This window comes from Pempheris klunzingeri, chromosome 21 (genome assembly GCF_042242105.1).
Source record: "Pempheris klunzingeri isolate RE-2024b chromosome 21, fPemKlu1.hap1, whole genome shotgun sequence".
Classification (NCBI taxonomy): domain Eukaryota; kingdom Metazoa; phylum Chordata; class Actinopteri; order Acropomatiformes; family Pempheridae; genus Pempheris; species Pempheris klunzingeri.
In genome coordinates, this window is record NC_092032.1 from 4,893,261 (window position 1) to 4,920,553 (window position 27,293).

The window sequence follows — 27,293 nt, forward strand, 5'->3', positions numbered from 1 at the left end:
TCCTGTACATGTCACTTCATGGCCTCTGGTCTGTGGTGGTCACTGCATGGAAACAGGGTTTCCTCTCATAGCGTCCAGACTTCCTGCCATGGACATCCCATTCATTTCATTGTCACCTGGCTGCATGGACAACGGACTACCTCACCAACAGGCCGCAGTACGTGAGGTCAGGAGGGCCGCTTCTGTCCTGGACTGCTCCCTGAGGCACCCACCCTGCAAGAAGGAACGCTACCGCAGGTCATTCCTCCCATCAGCCATCAGACTCTTTAACAGCAGCATCACTGGCTGATGTTAACACACTGTTTTTTCATTCATATCATTCCTTTCCTTTCATACTCCTGTCCATACTTGTACATCTCATGTCCATAGTGTAAATATTTATTTATCATCACAACATATATTTATTTGCTCTTGCTTATTTTCTACTGTTGCTTTCTTCACTTTTCACTTCACTCTTTCTTTTCTATTGTTGCTGCTGTAACATGTGAATTTCCCCCTGTGGGGGATCAATACAGAAAGTCTAAGTCTATTCTGTCATGACTGTCTCTATCACAACAAAACTATAACAGCAGACAATTTGGACAACTGTGACAAGTCCTGTGATAAAGGCCTATTCAGCTGTTTGTATGAATGACTATACTCAATCTTACACAGTTTCTTCTGATAATTATTTGTAGTATTGACATCATTTCTATGATGATGATGCTGATGATGATATGAGATGGAGAAGAATCCGTCATCACCGGTATGCTACTACACGGCTGGAATGCACCTCCATTCCTATCATGAGAGCTGTCTACTATTTAGGAAACCATGTGCCTTAAATGTGGGAATTATAAAACTACGGTAGTTATGAGGAACCACTTTTGTGCTAAACTACAGTCATAGTTCACTTCCACATATCCAGGAGACATTTGGACCTGTTTATTACTCCACAGAGCCATCCAGTGGTAAGATGGACAACTACAGACCTAGTTCACACTTCAGTCATTGGCTGTTAGTGGCTGTCTGGTAATTGTGTTGAATGGTGGTTGAAGCGTCCACACCTTTTAAAAACCACCCGCTGAATTTGATTTCAATATCAAAAAGTACTCATTTTGCAGTAAAACGTCCCGTGTGAATGGTTTATTAATGTATCTGACATTGATACTTGAGCATTTGACTGTGGAAGCTGCTCCAGGTGGAACTAGTTTCAACTTCATTACGCACGATTAGCTGATTTCATTTTTCACACTAAATCTTTACTACTAAGTCCCTGTTTTTAACACTCCTAAGCAGCATATGGACAAATTATTCATAACACACTACAATGTAATCATATGCAGTGATTATATGAGTTCATTAATGCAGAGTATTTGTCAGCAATTATAATATCTCTACTTACTGCACTAACTTATGGGTGTCCACAGGAGGAATTACAATTGTTCACAAATACACTGATAATAATGTATGAGCTATTTAATGAATGCTGCGGATCATCTCTATCTTACCTCTTTGGGTCCTGCACCACATCATTTTGCTGTGAAACTCCTCCGATCACTTTCTAAGAAGTTACACGATACAGGGTTTAGAAGTTGTAAATAATGACTGCATTCAGTTACTACAGATTCAATAGATTTTTCATAATAAATCAAATTTAGTGATGCTCTTTAGTGATGAAGTGTTGTACAGATCCCTTGTTCCCAAAGTGTGGGCCGCGACCCTGTGGTGGGCTGTGTAGGTACAGCAGGTGGGCCACCAGAGGTCATTTACAGTAAATACATTCATTTCCAATTATGTAATGTATTATGCATTGTAATTAATAAAACAATGCATCACTGCTGGGAAAATGATAAAATGGAGCGCTGGCTTCGGGCGGAGGAGTCAGCCTCAACGAGGATCATCGGAAGATCAAAATGAATGTAGAAAAACGAAAGGAAGTTGTAGCAAGCACACACAGGTGAGTGCCTATCGTTGAGATTTATCACTGAGATGTGTGGGAACAGATGACAATCCCCTGCCCAGCTGTGTGCATTGCTCAGAAGTGCCACTGAAACCACGCAGAAACTAAGCATGTACAATCATGTGCAGAGATGGGAAGCGAACACTCCTGCACGGTGACCCACCTCAACAATTCACTGTGTGCATTGCCCCAGGCCCACGTCGACATGAATAGTTATGTTAAGAGTTGCGATTAAAGGTTTGGGTGGGCCACAGGAGATTTTCAGATTTCAATTTGGGCCTCAGCGTTCTTTAATGTGGGAATGACTGGTGTCGATATTTGGTGTTAGTTGGTAGCGCTGAATGGAACCTTTGAGTTCACTCAGTCACACACCACTGAAGACACCCGAGCAGTTAAAGCTGCGTTTCTTTCTGTGAATCGTTTTATGCTTCGAATGATTTGACAGCCCTGCCTGTGGCTTTAAGTTCCCCTTCTTCGCTAAGTGTGCAACACAAACAAATGACTGATGATGCTCCGTCTCTTACTTGCTTGACTGATGAATTAATGAATGCCAATTACTGCCGTGCAAGATTATTGGTTCAAGTCATTCTAGAAGAGCTAAAAAGGATCTAGTGGGGTTGCTGGGTTACAAATCTTAGTTAATTGCGTGTGAAGCATAAGCAGCTAAATGATTCCTAATGTGCTCGTGTGTGATAATAAGGGACTAAGCATTACTGCTATTTATCTAAGATGCGCTCGTGGTTAATGATATTGGTGATCACAAGTACTTGTGCTTGTCACGAGTGCCGCAGTAAAACTGATACTTCTGTCTCCTTTGCTGAACCGAAAAAGAAATTAAAACAAGAACAATAGCACAACAGAACAAGTCAAACTCTCGTGCACATTCTCCTGCGCTCTGACTCATTCCCTGTCAGCCAAAATCACACTGTAGTACTTGATGATGAAGCCTAATTTCACCAAATGATAGAGGTAGTAAAGTAAAGCAGCTGAGTGGAGCTCACATCAGCTTCTCATTAGTGGTCAGCACCCGCCCTTCGCTCCATCCCATGATCCCTACCGCTGTTTACTACTCCAATAGGTGGGGTGACGCCACATTAGAGACCTCACTGGAGTTATTTCCATCTGCTCTGAGATATGGCCTTAAATATTCAAAATTTATTAGCGGGTGTCGGAGTAAAATGATGAATCAGCTGCATTTTCTCTGCTATTAAAGCTGCCAAAGCAACGTCATTACACTGTAATTAACAAATAACCACATAAATGACCCACCTCCTTCATATGAAGATGCCTTTTATTTGTATCTTTGGAGGGCTGTGAGATAAAGACCAAACAAACCGCTCGTGTTTACATCACTGTCTTGCTGTAATTGTGCCTTCGCGTCGCTTTGATGCAAAAAGCAGATGTCACTTCACAGAGCTGCTGGCGAGGCCGCCGGCTAACCCTCGACAGCACGGCTGTGACGTAGGATGGAACGGGATAGGAAAAAAGAAAGAGTTGGAGTTTTTGGATCAGAACACAAATATTCCCTTCTCATTTTAAGGCCTTGCTGTTTATTGGTTTTTGTTTTTTTTTTTTTGTTTGTTTTTTTTTTCCTACAACAGCAAATTACAGAAGCAGTATTGAAAATAAAAGTCTTATTTTCTTGTTCTTGTAAAAAAAAAAACCAAAATCTGCACAAAAGTTGAATAACAGTACAAAACGAAGCGTTAATATGCCATGTAAAGGTAAGGGAGGGACATTACTGTTTGGAAAATCTATTTTTGCCTTTTTCAATAATGAAAACATCTCAATATTTTTACATTTCAGAATTATATCACATAATCTGAAACTATATATATATATATATAAAAAAAAGATGAAAGAAATGAACACGTGTTTTTGTGTTTTAGACTTTCCTCTTTTTTTTTTTGTTTTTTTTTTTGCAAATGAATGCTATAAACACATAAACTTCTTAAATATATTTATCAGTGCAACATCGTTTGTTTTGAGTCCACGCTACAGTATCCTTTTTCTCTAGTTGAAGCCGGAGCTACGGTCCTCTCTCTCCGGCTGACAGCACGGGTGGAGCAGTTGAGAGGAGTGGGAGGTCAAATCTGAAATAACAAGCTGAGAATGTGTTCACCACGGCACAACATACAAAGCACACAGATGTAAAAGACGTCACCCTTCTCAGGATCGAATTTTTGATTGTTTCACTGTGGTGTGGAAAAACCACTAAGGTCCGGTCCCATCGGCCTTTGTGTCCTGATATCTCACATGGAGTTCACACAGAGTCCCTTCCCCTTTATAGTGTCTAGTGATGGGATTGTTCCATCCATCTGCAAATAAGAGTCTCAGCGGAGATTCGAAGAGTTTACATTGAGGTGACATTCTCTTTTTAGCTTAAAAAGGAGATAGAAAAACAGACTGTCGCACATTCTCTACAAGGGTCTTATCATTCCCCCTCCTGATTTCTCTCTCTGGAGGGCTCTGACAGGGAGCAAGCAAGTAGTCAGTTCTTGTGTGAGTGATGACCATTAGTGAACTGTGGTCTTACAGCATTTTGTGTGTTGGTGACAACCTCCAGTGAACAAAAAAAAAGAAAAAAAAAAGAAAAAAGAGAGCAACCATCCTTTGGTAAAGCCGCGGAAGGGAGGCAAGACGACCTGATTCAGGTGACACCACTTGATCCCCTGCTGTACCAGTGTCCCGTCATAATGACATCAGTTCTGACATCACAACTTTATGGCTGCTACACGTGAAACTCGTAAAAACCTTTTTTTTTTTTTTTTCTTATGCGGCCAGAGAGGCCTTAAGCTACAATACAGCATGTGAACAATACAAACTGGGTTTATCATGAGACAAGTACGTCCGGCTAAAGTAATGATAGCACCATTCTTCAGTTAGTGTATTTGACCCTCTTTTAATAGGCTCCTTAGAATAAGGGAATCAGTAACAAAGTGCATTCAAGCTGCATTGTCCAGATAGCACTTCTTCAGTGAACAATCCACAGTGATGTTTGGAGGTGACATGCTAGTCTAGGTCTTAGCTAAAGCAAAGCAGTGATGATTGTTGTGTTTTTGGTATGTCGGCAGACGTTTGATGCGCTTTTCCCACCGTCTCTGCCGTCGATATGAGCTCGCACGAAGTGAAAATATTATGTTGGCCAGTCGAAATCACTGCAGAGATATGATAAAGAAATGAGCGATTAGTTGAGAAAGAGTGCCAAGAAATCATCATATCAGCTGTTTTTTTTTTTGTTTTTTTGTTTTTTTTGACTCATTCCTCCTTTGGTGGTTTTTGTGAAGTGGGTGTTTTGATGACAGATGGCTTGAATGCACAGTGAAATTGCTGTAATATCAGCATCACAAGAATCTTACTGGTCTGAGCAAAAGGAATCTAAAATTAAAAACAATAACACTGCACCTTCCACAAAACAGTCAAAAGATTGTATTTACACACACACAAACACGTGAAAAAAGGGATACTGCAGCTTTTTTCCTCTTTACTTTCTTGAAAAAGGGCAATAAAATATATTAAAACTTATTTACACTGTGTGGGTTTTTTTTTGGACAGATAAACAACAGAAAATAAAACAAAGTACTGTGAAAGATTGTTTTCCTGTTTCGCAGGTATTTATAAGATAATGTGCCCCTGTTTCCTGTCATCATAACTTAAGCCGAGTACAGTAAAAAACACCTGGGTCAACAGAGGAGGTCAACCGAAATGTACTAAAGGCACTGTCAGAACCATACATTGCCATGAATGGAACCCTTACTTTAGAGTGATAGAGGTCAAAGGGGAAAAGGGTACATGTTTCAGGGTCATGGGTCACGGGCACACCCTGTATGCCACACCATGGGGCAAATCTACAGTTTTGCTGGATATGGTTCATTTCGGATTTTGATACGTCTCTTTCAGAACTTGAAAATAAACAACAGCCTTCAACGAACTGATAATTAAAAAAAAAAAACACATTTCTTTCCCAGAAAACGATAAATACTTTAAACATTATTAATAAATTGGTCTCAACACCAGCATCCGATTGTAAAAATGAATGAAAATCAAAATAGAAAATTAAAATATCATCTAAATCATCTGTACATATTTTTTTCTGTATTTTATTTGTACACAGTGTCTCCTATTGGTAGGTTCTTTTTACTGCAGCTCCTGAGAAAAGCATGGATCAGTCCAAAACCTCCCATTGGTTCCTGAACCTGTCCCTCACACAGCGAGTGGAGGGTGTTGGCAGTCCTTTGAGCCAACCTACTCATGGATACACGAGAGGATAAGCCTCCAGCCGGTCTTGTGCACACTCTGTGAGCTCCGCGTGTCGCACAGTTAAAACCAATGCGCTCAGTCTCGTCTCACGCCTCTGAGTATGAACTCTGTACGTTGAGTTTGTCTTTCTTTAGCTTGACGCCGTCTACTAGTTCGAAGTTATAGTTCTCCAGGGCTGATAAGTTCCTGTCCGACATGCCTCCGTGTGAGCAGGCGCAGTACAAGACCACTCCGCAGATGGCACCCAGGAAGACCCCCAGGGCAGACATGGCGATAATAGTGATGAGGATGGGGTCGAGCGTCTTCAGCATGTTGCCTGCTCCGCTGATTTGGTTGGTCTCCACAAAGTCTGGGTATTCAGTAATCTCCTCAGCTGGAAGGGAGATAGAGAAGCAGAAGAGAACAGTGAGACGTGACATTTGAATAGGAATCGCAAATGGTTACCCAAGAAGGAATGACTCTGAATGAACCCTCCATGTGTAGCGACTTACGAATTTCATTGAGGCGATCCTCTGGTAGCATTGGCTCGGTGGGCACGTCAGGATCTGTTCAAACAGAAATTAATTATATCCAGTGCAGAAAGAAAAAAAAAAAGCTGCAGTTATATTTGAAGAACTGAATGCAGGTGCTGCAACAATGAAGAGTAAAAGCCTCACCTTTACAATCCACCATGGTGAGTCCATTGAGCACCTTAATGTCATCCACAGCGATGTCTCCCCAGCTTTTTCCGCCCACCAGACCTTCGATCACCACCTTCACAAAAAGTGAGAGAGTTTTCAGCTGCCTTTTCTTGAATCCCACAATGGACGGCACGCAGCTGCACCACTAGGAGAAGAATAGGAGTCGCAGGCTAAAAGGTGGACCAGTTTACCTGATAGGGTTTGTTGTTGCGTGGCACGAGGACACGACCTTCCCTCCAGCGGTTGCCTTGGTGACCGCTGACTGTCCACAGCAGGATGTCAGCCGGTCCATCAGCTGTCTGTTTGCGCTGTTTGATATGTAGTGTGCCGATGTGCGACCCGAACATGTGGTACCAGAAGGACACACACAGGTCTGTGTCTGGGGAGCTGACAACAGGGCTGACCAGCCGAGCCACCTCAGTCTCTTGGGGACCTGTCACTAAGGTGTAGATGAAGTTCCCTGATCCACCTGTTGGATAAAAGAACTTTCTGTATTACTGACAAAAGTCAAATACTATAATAATATAGGACTTCTGCAGTTTGCACAATTTCGGTATATCCCAGCTGAGAGGCAGAGTACAGGGTCCTCACCTGTGTGGTCCATGTTAGGTCCAGTGTTGAGGGTGGGGGTGCCGCTGGACTGGATTTGCCACCTGGAGCCAGTGTCCTCTGATGTCCAGCTGCAGAAGGAGGGGTCATTGGCCCAGCCGAAGTCGCAAGCAAACCACAGAAAAGCTGCAAATGTGTCGAAGAAAGGTCAGGATCGTGTGTCAGAGGAGGTCATCACTGTCCTTATTACAAAAGAAGAAGCTCCAAAACAATAACTGAGGGACCTATCATGATATGATGCTTCACTGTGGCACTTCATCCACTCAACTCTATCAGCTACAAAGCACTAGAGGGCAGCAAAGAACTGCAGGATGTAAGCCCGGGCATCCACAGGGGAGATTAAAACAGCTGAACTCATGAGGAAGAAACAGTGGGATGGGAGGCAGCGTTTGGCTCTAACATGAGAAAAAGAGCGAACCAAGAGTATAGACCTTATGTAGACCTTATTTCTTGGCTGCAGTTAATGATCTCTTTTTAATGAATGTAGCAGGGCATATAAAGAGGTATAGAGGTACACTAAGAACAGGCACGACACAAAGAGAGGGGCAGGGGAGGAGGAAGATGGGGTCTGGACATGGTGTCCAGTTGAGAAAGCAACATTCATAGCAACCTGCAGAGAGCTCAGCATTTTAATGAGAGCAGGGACTTGAGGTTTGAAGACAGCTATGGTAACAGTGCCGGGGCCCCATTCCAACAATGCAATCCCCCATGGACACACGCGGCGCTGAAGAAGCCTCAGTAGAGGCAAGAAAATGTGTGGGAGCTCGGGCTTTAGTGTTTTTCAAATTGGATAAAGAAAGACTTCCTGGGAACACAAGGGAGCGGGATGTTTGGGATGTTAGCCATGGCCTTAAACTAAACCCGTGAGATGCCTTTAAAGATACAATGAGACAGCTCTCCAAATGACAGAATATATGAGCCAATATTCTCTTTAATAATGGGAGGGTTTATACCAGCTTCTGCAGGCAACGACTCTATGTACCCATTAAACGCAAAGGATAAAATTCCATGTGGAACCGCATTTCAGACGCCAAGCCACTTTTTCGTCGAGACATCCCGTTCCCAATTAAAATGGCTTTGGCTTTTTTTTTTTTTTTTTCCATTCTTGGGAGGCTCTGACTGAGGCTACCAACAAGCTCTGGATAAGATGAGCAGCCACATGACTCACTTGGCTATTTGATGAAAAGAAAAAGAGACTTTCTCTTGCCAGAAGCCAAAGGAAACTACGTCCTCTGACATTAGAGTGCACGGCACACATGCACCCGAACAGACAAATGCACAGAACTGATTAGCATGCATAGTTTGAGACTCTTGAAATGAAAAATCAGGCCGATAAATGTTTACCTTAGACTTTTAGTTATGTTCAAACACAAATACGCATACACACACGCCGGCACCTCAGCTCTCATCCATTATCATGGCTGGTGCCCCAGTAGACTGCAGACACACAGAGCCAGCTGACAGAGTGAAGGGGGCTGGGTGGAGCCTATGGCCCATTAGCCAAGGTCAGACTGGGGCACAGCCTCTCAACTGCCTGCTGCCTCATCAACCTGCTATAGGCGTCGGTGTGTGTGTGTGTGTCTCTGCAAGTGACCCCCGAGCACACCTAATTTCCTGTGGTCATTTGCATTGTGCCTTCCTGTTTTGTGTTGTGGCGCGCGTGCGTGTGTGTGTGTGTGTGTGTCTGTCTGTATGCGTATTCAGTGTGCGTCAGTGTCGGCTCAGTGATTAGTGATTATGCTGAGAAGGCAGCACCAGAGCACCAGCGCTAATCATCAGCTAGCCCTGCATCACACAGCCGCCCTCGCTCTGTCAGCTGGAGCCTCTCAGGGCGATATCATCAGCTTTAATAACAGACACGCATCAGAGGGGTGAGGCTGTCTTTAGCTGGCAATCACTTGCTTAGGTACACATCTATGCAAACGAATTTTAAAAAGAAACTTGAGCAGTTCAAATATTTTCACTTCTTGCTCACCTGGGATGGTATCTTCTTCAGTAGTGGTGGTCTCTGGCATCGTGGTGCCACCTGTCACAACACAACACCATCAGCATGGTCAGTGTTTTCAAATGAGTTCGTTTTCCAATAACTGCTCTCATGCACTAAATGTATCCATACTGGCTAAATAGAGCAAATATAAAAACACAGTACTCAACACATGCCTTGTACCATTGCTATAAGTGCCCCGTTTCTGTATATCTACCATGAAGCACTTATGCAGTACTTTTAAAAACATGTGACTGACACGGTGCCGTGCTCATCATTGGAGACTGCTGGTTAATGGGGGAGTGCCGGCAGCAGTGCGGGCTCGGAGAGTTACTGGGTTAGTAGGAAATGAGGCCAAGAGGAGTGAGTGGAGACAGAGGTGCGGGAGGAGAAGGCAGGTGAAAGATGAAAAGATAAGAGAGAGGCAGAGTTGGCTGCTGTTACGTTCGGGAATCGGGCGGATGTGGATGTGCACACTTGGCAATCTCTAAAACAAGTGCAACAATCCTCTCCTGGGAGTTTGCAGAGGTGGAGGGAAGACTGTGAAGGACAGGGGGAGCTACAGGTGCAGCTAATTAGAGCTGTGCACATGCCAACGCCAATGTGGGTGCATGCATGCATGCTTGCTTGTACGTGTGCAGAGTAGACGGTAGATGAGCTGTGGTATTAAATCTAACTGTGACGGAGAGCAGTGAAGCTGGAGCAGATCGAGTGTGAGCCATAGCAGAAGGGCAAGAGGGGGAACTGGTTGCAGTCTCATGAGGGCGATGTTAGCACCTGTCACATCGTAGTCATCACCTGTGCCGCTGTGGCAGCTCGTCTGGTCGTCGTCACACTCGTCTGACGGAGTAGTGCTCGGGAGTAGCGTGGTAGGCGGGAGCGTAGGAGCTGTAAAGGTTGGGAAGAGGAGACACAGCAGACAACATGGATTAGATTCAAGCTGGAGTCACATGGAGTCACGGCAAACCATCATATCTATATTTTCTGTTAGTAATCAGATAAGGTAAACTAATGTGGCCCATTAGCTATTAACATTAGCGTATCATCACATTCCTGTTATTTTTCCTGACCACTGTCTGATCGTGTTGTCTGAATGTAAAATGCTTTCACGGTTTGAAAACACTTTACATTCCTTTGGCAGTTTGTCCAAAGCAATGAATAAATACACAGAGTACACTGCGTGCTAAAGTAAAAGGTCTCCTGGTTGTTTAAAGAGATGAGACACAAGGAGTGCCGGCATGGGGTGTAGATGCAGTCTGAAAAGACGGGGTTTCAGCCTGCTTCATAGTTAAAATAGAAAATAAGAAAAAAATAAAAGAAACACTAAAATATGTATACGTGAGCTCTGCATGTTTTCTGCCCATGGTCACACACCAGGATTGAATATAGCCTTGAGCTATTAGCATCCTTCCTTTTATCATGCTGTGGAGGTGTGGGTGTATAAATAGAGTTGAAGCTAAAGCATGGTGCTTAGAGCTTGGGCGGCTGAAATTTAAAGATGTAGAAACTTGGCCTGGGATTGGCTATAGGCAGGGCCTGTGGCTGCCGTAGTGCCCTCTCATTATTGCCCTGCTGCACTTGGATGTGGGCATGCCCCTAGATCCACTCCACGCTCCGCTGCCGCACAACCGTCTTGCGGCGTTTCTGCATTTGTGTGTGTTTACGCTGACTGACTAATGAACGGGTTTCCCCTGTGTAGGCGGAGGGAAAAAAGAAGAGGTGGAGAGAGAGAGAGAGAGAGAGGGAGACATAGACAGATAGAGGCAAACTGCCTGAAAAATGCATGTGTGCAGTGTGTGTGGAGACTTCGAGTGTGTGTGCACGCGTGCGCATGTGTGTGAGCCAACGCTCTTGCTCGCTCCCTTCCTCTGCTGGATGAAATATGAGGCAGATCAGCCCCTGTCAGATTCAGGGTGGGGAAGGTCAGGGATGGGGTCAGCGCTGCGTCAGGGGAGCCTCTCACAGAAATGAGGATTTAGCCCTCCTGCTATGGCTTGCCAGACACACACATACACACACTCACACACATACTCACACACACACACACACTTGCACAAGCACCTGTGTATGTGTGAGATTGTATATACATGCCTGTAACCGCATGCTTGGCAGGGTGATTGCGGTTGCACTGTGTGTACACGTCTCTACAAGCATGTGTGTGTTTGGCATTAACACTGAAAACAAGCATTATCATCTGAGTAAAGCTCCCGGTGGGAGTCCACGAGACTTAGAACTGAACGGGCCTCCCTGAAATCCAATATGTAAATCCACTTAGCTAGCATGCTACACACTCTTACGCTGTCGAGCGGTTTCTGTGTTACATCAGCTTTGAGAGACACAGATAAGGAGCTCCAAAACATAAGGGGTCATTTTAAAGATAGCAAAGTGTGTGCGGCTCTTTGAAGGAAGAAAGACATGCAGCGGGTGAGAAGAGTGTGATGGGGGCCAGGCTGCAATAATCCTACTGGGCCAGGTGGGCTTTCATTTGATCCCTTCTAGAAGTGGCCAGCTATGGGGGCAGCTTTGATGTAATAGGGAGACAAGACAACTGTCCCTTGTAGGGATAAAGAGCAGGAGCTGGGCAGCTGTGGGCTCAACACTGGGAGCCCTCACACACATCTTTAAATAACCCCAACTGTGGCGAAGACATGACGTGCAAACTACTTACAGCCATGTCGTTAGCTAGGATGATAGATGGCTCACCTGTATTGATGTAATCATGGGCAGTGACTTTAAAACTAGGAGTGAAAATGTTATTTCCGTGGTTTAAAGCGTTACCACAGCTGGAAATGTCATGAGCATGAAGAAGCAGTTTCACTCTGGTTAGCAACTGAAGCACAACCAGTAGAAGTGTTATTATGTCTGGTAGAGAAATCAGCCACCGTAGCTATTAATACCAGACCATTTGCTTCTTTCTTTTTTTTTTGCTGGATTTTGCACCGACACATAAGTAATACTAATAATAATTGGGGTTTGTTCCAATTTACCTTCAATCTCGCAGCCAAGGAGCTCAAGTCGCAAGCCCATGCCAGCAGGAGTGGCCCTTTCTGGGTAGATTCGGATGAAACGGGTCAGTAGAGGCTCCACCATCCGCAGCTCGGGAGTGTCGTAGTTGGTATTCCCTTCAAATATCTGGCAGGTAAAAGGAGAGAAGGTGGACGGAAGAGGGAAGAGTGAGTGAAAAAAGACCAAACACAATATCGCTGGTATTGTCACCGCTGGCCGTTTGACTGATGCACCTCTCCAAACGCAGATACCCTGAGGCAGTGTGCCTGCCCTGTGAAAACCAGAAGTGGGGCGGAGGGGTGACATGTGCTGGGTAGGTGGAAAAGATGATGGGAAAGAACAGAAGCTGACCGCATCTCTCTCATCCTACTGACATCTAAAACACAGCTTAAGCAAGCGACGCAGCGGCAAAGACAGCATGACAGACACCTCTGTCAGAGTCAACTCTTGGCTCCTTCAACTCTGCCTCAGATCTTCTGCAAGCAAATGAATAAATGAGGCGAAAGGATGTGGGATGCACGAAGTTTAAGCAAAGGAGGCGACAGAGGATTGATGGAGATGAATTAATGGGTGCGATCACGTGAACTGCCTGGTGGAACTCAGATGCTGGGAACCTCTCAGGCGAGGGCAGAGATGCGGCTAACTAGGACAGGGGCGATATGGATCCTCCTTAGTCCCTTCATCAATCAACCATCAGCCCATCTGGATCAGATTTATGCCCTGTCAGGGACGCTTGTAATTGGGGACGGGCTGTTGCAGCTCTCGTTGGAGGTGCGCATGGTTGTGTATGTGCTCATATACACTACTCACAAAAAGTTTGGGATATTCGGCTTTCAGGTGAAATTTCAGGATGAACCACCACCAATACATTTCCTGCTTCAGTTAGAATTGGTATTTAAACAGTCCTCCTCATCATGCTGTTCACATTCTGACATCATGAGACCAAAACGACACCATCAGCAGCACCTCAACACTGGAGGCTTCAAACAGGTCCTCAGATGAAGTGTCCACTGAGCTTAGAGGGTCACAGAGTGTCATCAGCAGGTTGCAACAGAGATACAGAGACTGGAAGAGTCACAGAAAGGAGAGGAGTGGACGTCCTTTGGCCACATCCCAATTTTACGTTTACCCTCGTTTACCCTCCACTGTTGTTAGATTTTCTTTCAATAAATTGTTTAAGATGAAGAAACTACCATTGCATGCTGATACTTAAATGCCCTACTTTCATGATATAATATCACTGTAGCATTCACTTTTTACATTTTCCATAAATTTCACCTGAAAGTCGAATATCCCTAACTTTTTGTGAACCCTGTATATGTACATACAGTACTTTTGTTGGAAGCGTGTGAATGCATTGAGCGAAGCGTGTGTGGCGACACCGGCAGATAAATCCTGGGTCAGTTCGCTTTGTCGCGCGTTGCCTCTCTTATCCTTGTCTTTCGTCTCCTGTTTTCGCCAGACTCCCTTCACCTCTCCTTCCTCTTCCTCTGGAGAGGTTTCGCCGCCCAGTGAAAAGGGGTTGGATGTTTTGTGTCGTGCAGAATGTAAAGCAGGAAGAGAGAACTGCGGAGGTTTTTCTGAGAGGCTTGAGTTGCTGATCCTAACGTGATTCAAAGCGCTGCAGAAATTGACTCGCACCGACTGCTTAATGACTTCACAACTGCCAGGCACAACGCCGTGGTGAAAACGGACTAAATGCGTCATAATTGGAATCAATGTTATGACATGTCTGAGAGACACATTTAGGAGGATGTATTCAAATCATTTCCCACCATCTTTTGGTTGAAATCAAACAATCATTTCAAATGTATTCCCTTGGAAGAACTTCCCTTAGGGTTATGCTTTGTTAGCAAGTCTGAAGAATAGACATAGACATCCTAAAACACTGTTTAAGGGTATTGTAGCATCTGATCAACAAAAGACATGCAAAGAAAAACTCACCTTTGGCTTATTTCCATTAGTGTCCAACACCATCCTCCAGTCGGAGCCATTGTTGCCGTAACCGAGGCGGAACTTCTTCATGAAGACCTTGTTCTCACGGTGCTTCCCTCCCTGAATGATCAGCCCCTTCACTAGCTTCTCCTCACCAAGATCCACCTGCAGCCATTCGTTGGTGAAGGGCTGGGGCTGGGGCAGCAACGTCCACCCGGTCCTGCTGGTCAACAAGCGGGCATTCTCTGGTACCCAGCTCCGGTCCGTGTGGGACGATGCTGTGATCTGGTTGTCAGTGATCAAACCCGATACCATGCCCAACATGCCCGAGCATGGGTACTCTGAAAGATAAAAGGGAAGGCAAACAGTGCTTAGTTTTTTGATACAAACTAGTGAAAACCTGCAGAAATGACGACTGTATAGACAACAAAAGACTTGATCTAAGTCCAGATGCTTAATGTTCGACATCGTTTTCAATGCCACAGCTCTAGTTTGGCGAGTTTCAGGTTCATATAGGGGCAACAGGGATAGTGAAAGTCAAAGTGAGAAGGACAATTCCCCAAACTCTTTGTGATGGTTCTCTGTGATCTCTCCCTCTTTTCCCTTTCTCTTTCTTTGGCTGTCTGCAGATCTCATGCATACTAATTCCTCTGCCTGAAGCGGTTGTCTCCAGGCAGCCAATTAAAACACTCCTCTCAGTTGGTGCTTCACCGTCCTGCATTCTGGGAGCACTTTTTCTTTTCATCTCCCTTATCCACCCCCTGCTCCTTCTACAGACTCACGTATACTCACACACGAAAACACATTCTCTTTGTGTTTTATCTGCTGCTGCACTCATCTACCTTCTGCTCTACAGCTGTCAACATCGGTGGGACTGTGTCTTTTAACATCACGTTGTTTGCTGTGCACTTTCTTAAACTTTCTTCTCCCACTGTCCTTCCAATCCATACCCCGTCATTTCGGTTATTTTCTATATGTTGTTCTCTTACGTTTTATCATCATTTTTTCCTTGATGCCGTTCCTCCATATCAGGAGCTGGACAGAAAAAAAAAACTTTTTTGCTCAGAAGCGTTGCATGTTTAAAATATATTTTCTCAACTTTCCAGATCTGAGCCCACAACCTGATTACACTTTTTGAGCACTAGTTTTTGTGTTTAACCCACCATCTGTTGGGGGTCGGTCCACATAAAAGAAGGGCTATTATTTGAATGTTAGATTTGACTTGAATGAACATCACATTTTCAAGGATTAATTGCATTGCTGGACGGTTTAGTTGTACATCCCTACAGTAAATTACATCCCCTTGACAAAGATTTCTTTTTGAAAATGACCACAATGACCAGAAAGAGTCCAGTCTCTGTGAGTATATTATTTGTACATATTTATTAAAGATTGAATATAGTACTAGAGGTCTGTGAAACGTCTTCGTAGTCCTTGCGTCTGAAGCCTACATAAGTTTCTCCATGTATCACTAGAAGTGTGTCGCTTAGCGGTTTGTATAAGGGGTAAACGTTGCTGTCTGTCTCTTCTTAAACCTCCTACAGCACTTGATCCCAAGACACTGAGTCAGGCATCTCCGTTAAGCAATAACACATTTACTATCTTGCTCCCACGGAGGAATAAATGCAGGCATTATTACATTGTCTGTGTCTGTGTGAGACAAACTGTGTGCTGCCGCACGACTCAATAGCATAGCTGCATATGAGAAAATTGAGCAAAGACTTGGTGAACAAGGCCTCATTCATACTTGTCTCTCTTTCTGGTTATCTAAAGCGGCTCCTATGCGGACCCATGAGACGAATCTTTGGCCCTGCACTCTAGAAACTGGAGCTCAAGGAACAAACACTGGCGGTGCGGCAGCCTCTTGACTGTTTTTAGTCTTTTTCTACATTCTTTCTTTTGTCTTTGGTCAGAATCTGTTTGAGATGGATCAGAGGAGCTAGCCTCTGGTGGAGCTACAGTACAGCACACTGGCTGCCTTTGAAGTGGGAGGATATGAAAGAAAGGTATATGTGTGTGATTGAAAGTGTATGTGTGTATTTGTGTCTGATCTGAGTTTAGACACTAGGGTAAACTCCCTGGGTCATCTGGAGCTCTTAATCGACTTCAGCTGCGATCACAGAACCTTCAGGGATTGCATGCACGCAGTGACACACCCAACCGAACAAACGTGTGTGTGTGTGTGTGTGTCTTTGTGGACTGCAGGTGGTGATGCATGGCTATGTGGGCCACATTTAGGGTTTGGGTGGAGCATCAGTGGGATATTCATACAACATGGCATATTTACAAACAACAGGGTGGTGAATCTTTTTTATTAATGATGATTTAAGGGAAAACATCTTGCAACGTTCTGGGCGACAACTCCTCTAATATGGTACTTCAGTTATGGTCTTGACTTCTATAGTAGAGTGGGAACTTAGGAAAAAAAATACACCTTTAAAAAATCTAATATGGCTTTACACTGCACACCTTAGTTTTGACACACTTTGATCCAAAGTGTTACTACGGTGTTACTTTTCTGAAAAATTGGAGCTGCCCTAAAAAGTTCTTCGTTATTCTTTTAAAAAAGTTTCTGCAAAGTTCTGCAACAGTCAAGGTAGAACGGCGTGAGTCACTGAGTTTATGCAACCCTCAAGAGCCGCACTGTTTCTCTCTCTCTCCAATTGCGCTGCTAGCATGCAATAGGCCTGGCAGTGTCTTCAGAGCACCCAGGGGTGCTGACGTCCTTTACGGAGGCCCTGTGGCAGCTTCGGTCCTGTCATGTGTTTACGCTCTGCACAGTGGTCTGGTCGTGTGCCTGAAACACACGCCCCAGCTGTAACCCTGCTGTGCCCACAGTGCTATTACATGAACAGCCCCACATATGTAATGCATAATGGCATAACTCCACACACACACACACACACACACACACACACACACAGAACACTCCCACTCTTTGCATATGAGCACAACAACTAATCCTAACCCTAACTTCAGTCCAAGGCTTCCTCCTGAACATAAACCAAAAATTACTATTTTTTCATGTCTTTGTGAGTTGTACTCTCAATCCAAGCAGAGAAGAGCAAAACACACTGGCAAGCACTAATTAACATTCAATACACATGCTCATAAACCCATAGAGATGCAGACAGATGTGCTAAAACCATATGAAAGTGAGCCACACACACACACACACACACCACTCATTAAAATAACATCGACAAAAAGGCAAAGATGGGAAGAGCTTTGCCAAAATCAAAGCTCTGTAAGCAAAAGACAGAATGTGGCTAAAGAGGAGGCTGGGACCAGACCAGCATGAGGGATGGGACCATAAAGATCCCACCCAGCTCCAGCTCTCTCTGCCTGCCAGCTGTTGGCTCCATTTATATTGAATGAGGTACATCTAAACATGGGGTTATATAAATAGGTAATCCGCCTTCATGTGCCACTACTCTATTATGCAGCAGCTTGCTTTAGTTTAGAGACGGACATAGAAATAGAGCTTCATCTCACACCTGGCAAATGTCAGGTGTTTGCGCAACTGGGGCCAGGGTGGGAAATACCAAGTATGCTGCAGAAAGAAGAGAGCTAGACCAACACAGGGGCATGGGCAGAAATCATACATAGACCCAGTGGCATCATCTGATTATTGTATTTGAAACTATTTTTAATAATAATATTCTATAATAGAATAGAATAGAATAGAATGTAGAGTTGCACATTTTCAGTGGCAACTTTGGGCACAGATAGAGTTGAGATGTGTGTGTATGCATGCATGTGGATCAGCAGGTGAACTCAGCAGTACCCACCTGATATCTTACAGCCATACACCTCAAAGCGCAGTGCGATGCCTGTTTCCCAGGTGACGGGGCGGATGCGGACGAAGCGTGTTAGCGTGGGCTTGGGCAGCATCGTCTTGGCAACATCTGCTGGGTTGGTGTTGCCTTGGAAAACCTGTGATAGAGGCAGAGGGAAAGTAAATTATTGACTTTGAGGATAAGAATTTCTCCGAGACCTTGGCTGCAGTGAATCAAGAAGCAGAGAGCCAAAACAGTGAAAGATTTACATTCAGGGAGATTATGATACCACAAGAATTTGCAAATTTGAAACCAATGACATAAGGAGTGATTGGATTTATTATGGATTGAGTCAAGCGTTGGAAATGTAAGTATTTATAAAGACAATTTTCACAAAGTGGCAATAACGTTTGTACAACTGTCCTATATGCACATTAAACTGATTTTCCTGTCAGCCCTGATATTGCCCCAGCGCTCACTGCCGTAACACATGTGGCGTCACAAACAGGCTGCGGACTGTGACTGTGAAACCTGATGCACTATGTGTAACGCTGACAAGACCAGATTGGCTCAAGATGCCCTTTTTCTGTCCTCTACTTACACATATGGGGGGAGGCTTTACCGCAGTGTCTTGTTTAAAGGTCAGAGATCACTGTTCTCCCCAGGGGTCAGTTGACAGTTTACTAGCACATACGAGGAGGCCGGCCACCCAGCGAAACAACTCCCCACCGTGCATCACAGTTCATTCAGCATAACTGAATCACACCAGTGACCACGTGACCTCCTGACCTCCCCGACAAAGTAGCTAAAGGGCAGAGAGGACAGACAATAGATAGAAGGATAGCAGTTCTACTAAAACACCACCAGGGCTGACCCATTAGTCCATACAGCATGCCTGTCAACCCCGCCACTAAGGGACCCAGCAACAAAGTCATCCACTCTCTTAAATGTCATGCAGAGTCTCCTTTCCACTCACTAACTGTAAAGTGGCTTTTTCCAGAGCGGTGCTAAGACTTCAGACTGCACACTCAGCATGCAGCAAATGGTGCCCCTCCGCACAAAACCACTTTAGAGTCCGGAAAACACAGGCAAGGCTTACCACGGCACCTTTAAACCCCCACTTTACAGAGAGGACTGTGTACTTTAGAGAGAGACCATAAAATAATCAGGCCCGGGGGCATATGTACACTGCAGCACAAATGCGTTTGTTTGGATACTCAGTTGCTGTCGAGAACTTTTTTTTTTGTTCCACATGAGGCCTTTCACTCAAAAATGCCTTGTGGTATTTACATGCCACACAATATGAGGATGTTGGGCACAAACATACCTCTGTGAGTATCTGGACTCCCACGGTTTAGGTTGTGTGTCCACCAGATGGACAAAACAAGGTCTGATCAGCAATCAATGGTCGCTGTCACACCGCGGTGATACGTGTCACCCCCCCCCCCTTCGCTTCTCTTCTTTACCCACCTCTACCAGCTGCTCAAACTTGACGGTCTCTACTGTTCCTTTCAAACCCGTTTAACTTCCCCTTTAACTCCTGTTTGTCAAGTTGTTTGTCATCCCCGTTTATTTTACAATGAACTGACGGGGGCCTAACATAAAACAGGGGCTACATTCCTTACATAACCCGCCCTGTGGCTACGACCACCACAGACTTTGAACAAACAATTTAAGTCTGTTTGCTACTCTACTGAGATAAGATATTCCAAGTGCAGTACATCTGCAGGGATGGCTTTTAAGATACTGGTCAGATAAATGCCAAAATGAATTATTTTTACTATTTAGATCACGATGACTGTCTTACGTAGAGCCAAGGCTGCAAAAGCATCTAGAAAAGTTATCAGAGCTTGATATTTCCAGATAGTTTCACTTTATTCACTGCGAACTAAGTTGCTCTCATAAGTTAGAGCCTGGAGATAACGTCATTAGACCACTAATGCACCTTGTTGAGGAACACCGTCTCCTACCTTTTGTTTGGAGCCTTCCTTCAGAGTGATCCAGTCCTCTCCATTAGAGCTGACGTCCACTTTGTAGGACTTGACAAAGTAAATCCTCCGGGTCTCCTGGGAGACGGCGCCCTGGGTGCCAATGGCTGAGACAAACCGCAAGAACCCAAGATCCACCTGTGGAGGGTGAAGAGAGAAGAGGCTGAGAAAAGGCTGACTTATCATGGGAAAATTCCACAGGAGCGGTAAGAATGACCGGGATCATCGTTTTAATGCTGATCCACTGGAGCGGACGCATCTATGATATATCTGCCTGCTCAAATACATGAATCATTTTTGTTGAAAAGATTTTCAATGCATGGTCTCTATTAACAATAGAGAGATGGATGGATGGATACTTTATTCATCCTCTAGGGGGAATTCAGGAACGCACTGACTGGAGAGCGATGAAGAGTTAAAAATATAACCCCAGCATTAGAATCTACCTCTAGCCATAGTCTCCTCGTGTAATAAACAACAATGAAATGATATTCACATTAATGAAAGAGACCCAGGGTGACAACTTCATTTCCTGACATCAGAGAAAAGAGCTTTTTGGATAAAAGTGAATGTTGAATAGACTGGCATCACCAATCAAATTAACTAAATTGGCCCAGAAGTAGGAGTGATACAGACTGAATATCAAATATGCATGGCTTTGTAAAGCAATCATTAATTGCGGTACGTTATTGGAGGGCTGTTTTCTTTTCACGAGCAGACAGCCAGCGGTGGTGAGGTTAGAGCGGCGCGTGAGGGATTATCTGTCGTCGCATATATGTATTTTCACGTACGGGCTCCATCCAGAACTGATGCTGGCCAGTCAGAGTCACTGGTTTCCATCAGATCTGGTAAAGGAGCACTTTGACTGCCAACCATCATGTCTTCATCACTGCCGGGAAAGGGAGAAACCACACAGTCACAGTCCTCCACATGTCACCCTGGCTTCTGTCTCTGTGGTAAGAATAGCCTTCAAACTGGATTTTGACTACGTTAATGCTGTTGTCTGTTGCCTAACTTCGCTGTGACTATCGGAGCCTGACTAGGAGCCTGGAGGTGAGGTCAGATATTGCTAGTTCTAAAACACACACAACATTTTTCAGCCATCAGTGATAAAAAACTACTACTACTTAACTACTTAACCCCACCGCACTATCCTCCTCATCTACGGCGGAGAGAAAGAGTCGGTGCAGTATGAAACTGAAAGGCCGCTTCAGCGTATGAAGCAGCACGCTTAATTCTAACAAGTGATAACAGTGTCTCTGACAGGCTGAGCTGACGTTAATGAGGAGTAATGGCGTTGCGTGCAGACAGCTCTAAAAACACGGGGAGTGATGCAGGAAGCCGGGACCTTGGTGGAGCAGGTTTCCAGATGACAATGAGAGACGAGGCCTTTGATGTTTGACGCGAGATGGGCTTAGGCTCTGATGGATGGCAACCAGAGTCTTGAGTAGATTACTGAATCAGCGCAGAGGAGATCATCGTTACGTGCGTGTGCAAAAAGGGGGGGGCGTAAGAAATGGCGACGGTGAAATCCTTGACGTGAGAGCAGTGAGCAAACAGAGACAGAAGAGCGCACATATTTTAGAAAATGAAAGCCTGAAAGTCTTCATAGAGTTCCAGCACGTTAAAAACCACACGGCCAGGAGCCAGCCAGCTTTGTCTGCCGGCCTTATATACCGAACTGTGCCACATTTAATGACTCGGAGCAAAGAGCAGGAAAGGAACATCTGCATGCCACAGAATGCTGGTCATTCCTGCTCCTCAAATTCACTTCCAGAAGTAAAAAGACATAAACAGATGGGAGCAATAAATGAGGCTCTTCCATACTATTCTTTCACTCTCGGCTAGTCAAAGGATTTGGATGGATAGAGACTAACAAAAAAAAGACAGTCACATACAGAGACAGAATACTTTTGTTCCTGTCTACAGGCTCAAGGGGCTTATACAGTAAGTCCCAGATTTCTTTTGGGTCCACAAATAGAGACAAAATCAAATCCCTTCAGCTTCAGACGGTTCCCATTTAATAACGCAGGAGCTGAATTCCTCTCTGCTGGGTAAACAGCCATATGTGCCAGCACTGAATGGGGAAAGCATGGCGGATGGCAATGAGGCATTAGCCCAGGCAGGTCTTTAACATCTGCATTCATGATGATGACCGGCCTGACTCGTCTCACCCCCCCCCCCCCCATCTTGACCAATGGCAACGCGACGTAGTCAAAAGATGTAAAAAACATCTAATAGGGAGACGTGGCCTTGAGATGTTTTCTCTGAAAGGATCTCATTAGGTAAAATGGAGAAGAAGAGCCTCTGGGAATGAAATGAGTGGTGGTGCTAATTGGGAACATTCATGGGTGCTCAGACTCAACAATCTCAAAACCTCAGCATGCTGATATATTACTTTGATCAATATACTGGGCCAACCGAAGACTGAGTTATATTACATTATATATACATTATTTTATTTTATTTTTTTAATGTTTGTATTGCAGATTCTTTGCCATTAGGTGTGGTGAACTGTAGGATTTTACTTTACTTTGTGGTTCAATTGTCCACAAACCGCCAAAAGAATTTGTTATTTTCTTTAAGTTCTTTGGAGAAAAGCTAGAATTTAATGATCATGTATGTGGCTTGAGTCCAAAAGTGACATCAGAGCGAACTTGTCACTGAATGTGACGATGAAAGAGCATGAGGAACGGAAAGAGGACGAAGAGAAGAGTGAAGGGGAGAAGGTCGAGTGGGGAAACGAGCCCTGAAAGTAGTGCCTTAGAGAAGACGTGGGGAACAGAAGCACGGGATCTTAAGTTGAAGAAGTGGGCAGACTGGATCAATTTCACAGACACGGGCTGATAGTGGGGACTGGTAATGAGCAAAGCATGATTTATTAATGGCCGCTTGTCAGAGGCAGAGGAACGAGGCCGAAGCTGCGCTAACAGGACGGGGTTGCATGGGTCAGGGCGAGAGGACGCTTGGATGTAAAGCGCAGTCCATCCCACGCCGCAGAGACCGCACTGAAAACAAACAGGCCCAGATAATGATTACTAGTGGGACTCCTATCAGCCACAAGCCACAGACAGCACTAGCTGACCTAAATACAAAAAATAATAACCAACATTTAGAAATTGCAAACAGTGCACAGCGAAACATGGGTGAATATATCACTCTCAGATGATGTCATCGAGCCCTCAAAGACTGAATCGCGCATCATGGGTGATGTCATCACTGCACGGGAGGGCGTCAATTACGACTCCTAATCTAACATCTATGGGGATGTGCTGCGTTTTCAGACTTTGCTGATCTAACAGAATAAAGTGTGTCTGATCCACGTTCGCCGTATTGTTGCTTCTCCTATGAGAGTGCGTGTTTGGACCGAAGCCCACCTATAGACAAATGACACTGTACATTCTGAGCGTGCTGGTGCACAGTAACTCATATCTGGAGGGACACACACACACACACACACACACACACACACACACACACACACACACACACACACATGCTCTGAGCCATAAATACGCCAGGAGGGGTAAGAAATCACCCAGACTTCTCAGAATCTTTACGTGAAGCGACAGCGGGCTGATGTGTGGGCAGGGCTTCAATGAGTCCTCGTCTCCCAGGAGTTCTTCCCGCTTCGGCACAGTCCAAAATATGTTTGACTCTGTCTATGTGTGTGTGCTCTAGGTGCGCTCTGCCTTCCTGTTGTAGGGGTGGGGGGGTGGGGGGGGGGGGGGGACTGATGACTCAAAGCCTGTTTCCTCACAACACTCAGTGTACACGGCTCCAGTTGTTTCACAGACTAATGAAACCAGAAAGGCAGAAAAAGAATTAGTCGTGCTCAGGCTTGTAACATCAGCCAGTTAAAGCCTGGTTTGCATGCAATTAGATCAACACACTGAAATCCACATCAGGCATTTGAATGAGGTGTATACTGTATGTGTGTCTGTATGAGAATGAATGATGGGGAATGACAGACACTGTATTTATGTGTGTTTGTACAAGTTTGAAGAGATAATTTTCCAATTATCCCTCACCAGCAGTGGCAGCTGTGGGCGTGATCATTATGTCTCAGCGTATTGTCTCTGCGCTGTATGACTCAGATGTCCGGCAAGGCCACATGATACGTATTTGACGCCGAAGCCTAGTCATTGTTGTGTGGGTGCAGTGAGGAGACGTGCGATTTATAGGGGTGTGTGGGGGTGTGGGGGTGTGGGAAAGGCTCAAAAGCTTTATCTCTCGCTGCTTGATTGGCTTATAATTGAGTTGCCAAGAAGTTGTATGCAGCAATTCGTACTCTGGGAGAAGTTTACTGAATACTTTCTTTTAAATCCATTTCTCTGCTTCCCCAACAGAGGGGGGAAAATAGCTTGCTTGTGTGTGTGTGTGTGTGTGTGTGTGTGTGTGTGTGTGTGGGCTGTTGACTGAATAACCGAGGCCTCTGGGGAATGAGTTTATTCGTTTTCCCTCACCAAAAACAACAACAAGAAAAATGTTGAGGGTGAGAGAGGGGAGGGAGAGCTCCTCTGTGTTCCAAAGTCAAAGAGCAGCAGATAAACAGACAGAAGCCTCCATCCAGGAAACAACCTCTGGAAACGCTTTAGGGATCTCAACGGATGGTATAGTCAGAAGAGAGATGGCCTATGATAATTTCCAGCCATCATGGAGATGCAGAATCTCTAGTTATGTGTATTTTGCATACAAAATCCTATTATAACGCCCTTTGTATGGTAATGAGAGAAAGCTGACATTTTTGTCGACTGACGCAGCACGCAGCTACTTTACTATGAAACTAAAAGAGATAAAGAGTGTTTCTAGCCCCAAACACAGTATTTCTAAACCCGCTTTCAGCAATCTCTTCGCTAATTTCAGCTGCGGTAACTTTTTGGAATAGCTCCATTACCTGAAAGTGTAATTAATTCTCATTTCATGAAAATTGTATTACTCAAATGCAGCAGGACCTACGAGCCCCACTCACGACCTTCCATTTATCACAATATTCACCTGACGGAATTACAGTTTATTTTTAGCCCCCCACCTCCCACCACCTCCCCCCCCCCCCGACACCTTTTTGGTGGCATTAAATTATGCATGTCTTCCCATGCGCTGATCATCTGTTTTCCTGACAAAGAGGGCGCGTACGGGTCGGACGACGAGCTATAATAAAATAAAAAGGTTGTCTAGTTTGTTGGGCGTGAAGTGAAGCTTGGGCTCGGAGGGGTTTCAGTCTCGGCTGTGAGAGGAGGGATTTTAACAGGCTTTAAGGTTTCCTTCCTTCTGAGTCATCTTTGATGCTATAACTCCGTGGTCATTCCCATTCTTGCAACACATACATGACTAACTCTCTGAGCAATGATGATGAAACTAAGAAACAGTAATTAGGAAGGAAAAGAGGGCGACCCGAAGGTATGTCATGTCTGGAAGCTGCTCGATGAGCTGCAGATGACTGTTTAGCAGTGACGACGTGGCTCGCAGGCATTTTACTCGTCTATAGACACCGAAATTGACACTGATTATATGGCTGAGCTAAGTTTTTTGTCTCGAGGTACTTATGCAGCACTTTTTCATTTCATAACATCATGCCATCCCTCATGTTTCGATTTCTAGTCCTACTTTTGGGCTCCTCCACTCGAGTGCGGGTCTCTTTCCTCCCATTGATTTTCCAATTGAGAGCGAGTCCTGGGAGCAGTGAGCCACAGACAGCATCCATTGTTTCCATTTGTACGACACGATGATGATCTCACTGGCAGCGATGTGCCAGCCTCCGCTCCTCCGCTCTCGCAAGACTTCATCAACTGAGAAGCTGCTGTTAATTACCGGTCCATATTCTAATTACTCATCACTCAGCGCAGCGGTAAGCCCTGGAATGGGGACAGAAGTGAGGAGAGGGACAACGGCAATAAGGGGGCATTTCTGCAACTCATTGACCTAATTGAAAGCACATTTCGATGAGAGGGGAGAACAGGATACGGTAGAGTACGCTGATTTAGCGTCTGACGTTAGCCTCTGCACTTGGGGCTGTGGAAAAGATGAACGCGGCGGCGGCGGCGGCCAGAGCAGTGTTTTCATTCAGGAAGGGTGCAATTAGTGGTCGTTTGATTGGACAGGCGGCGGAGCTAAACCTGTTATCTTTGCTAAGTGGCCCAGGTTTCACAGCGCTGTTTGCTTACCGGATCGCACGAGGGAAGGCTTTAAACTTCCATGTAAACCCACGACAGGTTCCTCCGTAAATGGTCGACCTAACCTTGAGATTAGTATCGCACGCGGGAGCTAATATTGGGCAAACAAACACCGATATGCTTCTCATGTTTTGTGCTGTAATCTATCAGACAAGCAAGATTAAAGTATTTCTGACCAAAGGGACTCGCTATCTCCTCTTTTGATTAAACAATTTAGGTTATCAGAGACATATAGAGACTGATAAATACATAAATACCGATCACTGATTAGTGATAATGCACCCTGGCAAGAAGATTCAAGATAATGGCAGGAGCCACGTGGAGAGGGAAATGAACTCTAGCTCATGAGGATAAAAAAAAACCCTAACCTACTGTATGGAATAACATGTAGTGTACATTCCCATTATGAGATGCTCAATAAAGAGGCTCTCAGGTATTGACAGTTGGGTTCTCTCCAAGACACTTTAAATTATTCATGTGTGTATATGTGATCAATCGCAGTCAGCTGCCCGACTGAGATCCAGTCTTGTTGTTATTACATCATTCAGATGCTGCGGCAGCTCTCGGCGGCCATTAGATCCGTTCTCTGACATATCTGACAAAGCCATTCCACATTATGTCAGCTTCTTAGCAATTTCCCCTGTCATGGTCCCGGAGGAACAGAGGAACACAAATCTGAAAACATTTACCTTCCCTTCAGAGACAAATATGTGCCTGTGCGCAGATGCATGTATTTCCGTGCCGTTCAAGATTTTCCTCGTGGCGTCAGTTTATAAAGCAAGGATCAGGCTATAAGCTGGGTAGTCTGTGGGTGTACCCTCATTTATTTCTTTGCTGCAACCTGCTGCAGAGACCCCTGCTGTTCATCCTTTTCAGCTTCAAAGAAAGCCATAGCTCACACGGGCAGATGATATGCAAAAATCTCAGAGATCTGTAG

The 27,293-nt window shown here is 44.8% G+C and overlaps 1 protein-coding gene across 2 annotated transcripts in view; it reads right to left on the minus strand.

Moving 5' to 3' along the window:
* Nucleotides 1-4,847: 4,847 nt before the first annotated feature.
* Nucleotides 4,848-27,293, minus strand: part of nrp1a (neuropilin 1a) — a 55,530-nt gene continuing 33,084 nt past the window's right edge. The window contains exons 7-17 of one of the 2 annotated variants that reach the window (XM_070852886.1): nt 20,166-20,321; nt 18,208-18,352; nt 14,426-14,757; nt 12,463-12,607; nt 10,274-10,363; nt 9,467-9,517; nt 7,474-7,617; nt 7,074-7,351; nt 6,859-6,955; nt 6,694-6,747; nt 4,848-6,575 (exon numbers count right to left, since the gene is read on the minus strand). In XM_070852886.1, coding sequence (XP_070708987.1) covers nt 6,289-6,575; nt 6,694-6,747; nt 6,859-6,955; nt 7,074-7,351; nt 7,474-7,617; nt 9,467-9,517; nt 10,274-10,363; nt 12,463-12,607; nt 14,426-14,757; nt 18,208-18,352; nt 20,166-20,321 — 1,779 coding nt within the window. In that variant the 3' untranslated portion in view covers nt 4,848-6,288. Of the gene's footprint in view, nt 6,576-6,693; nt 6,748-6,858; nt 6,956-7,073; nt 7,352-7,473; nt 7,618-9,466; nt 9,518-10,252; nt 10,364-12,462; nt 12,608-14,425; nt 14,758-18,207; nt 18,353-20,165; nt 20,322-27,293 lie in introns of both variants that reach the window. The other variant, XM_070852885.1, reaches the window with a different exon arrangement.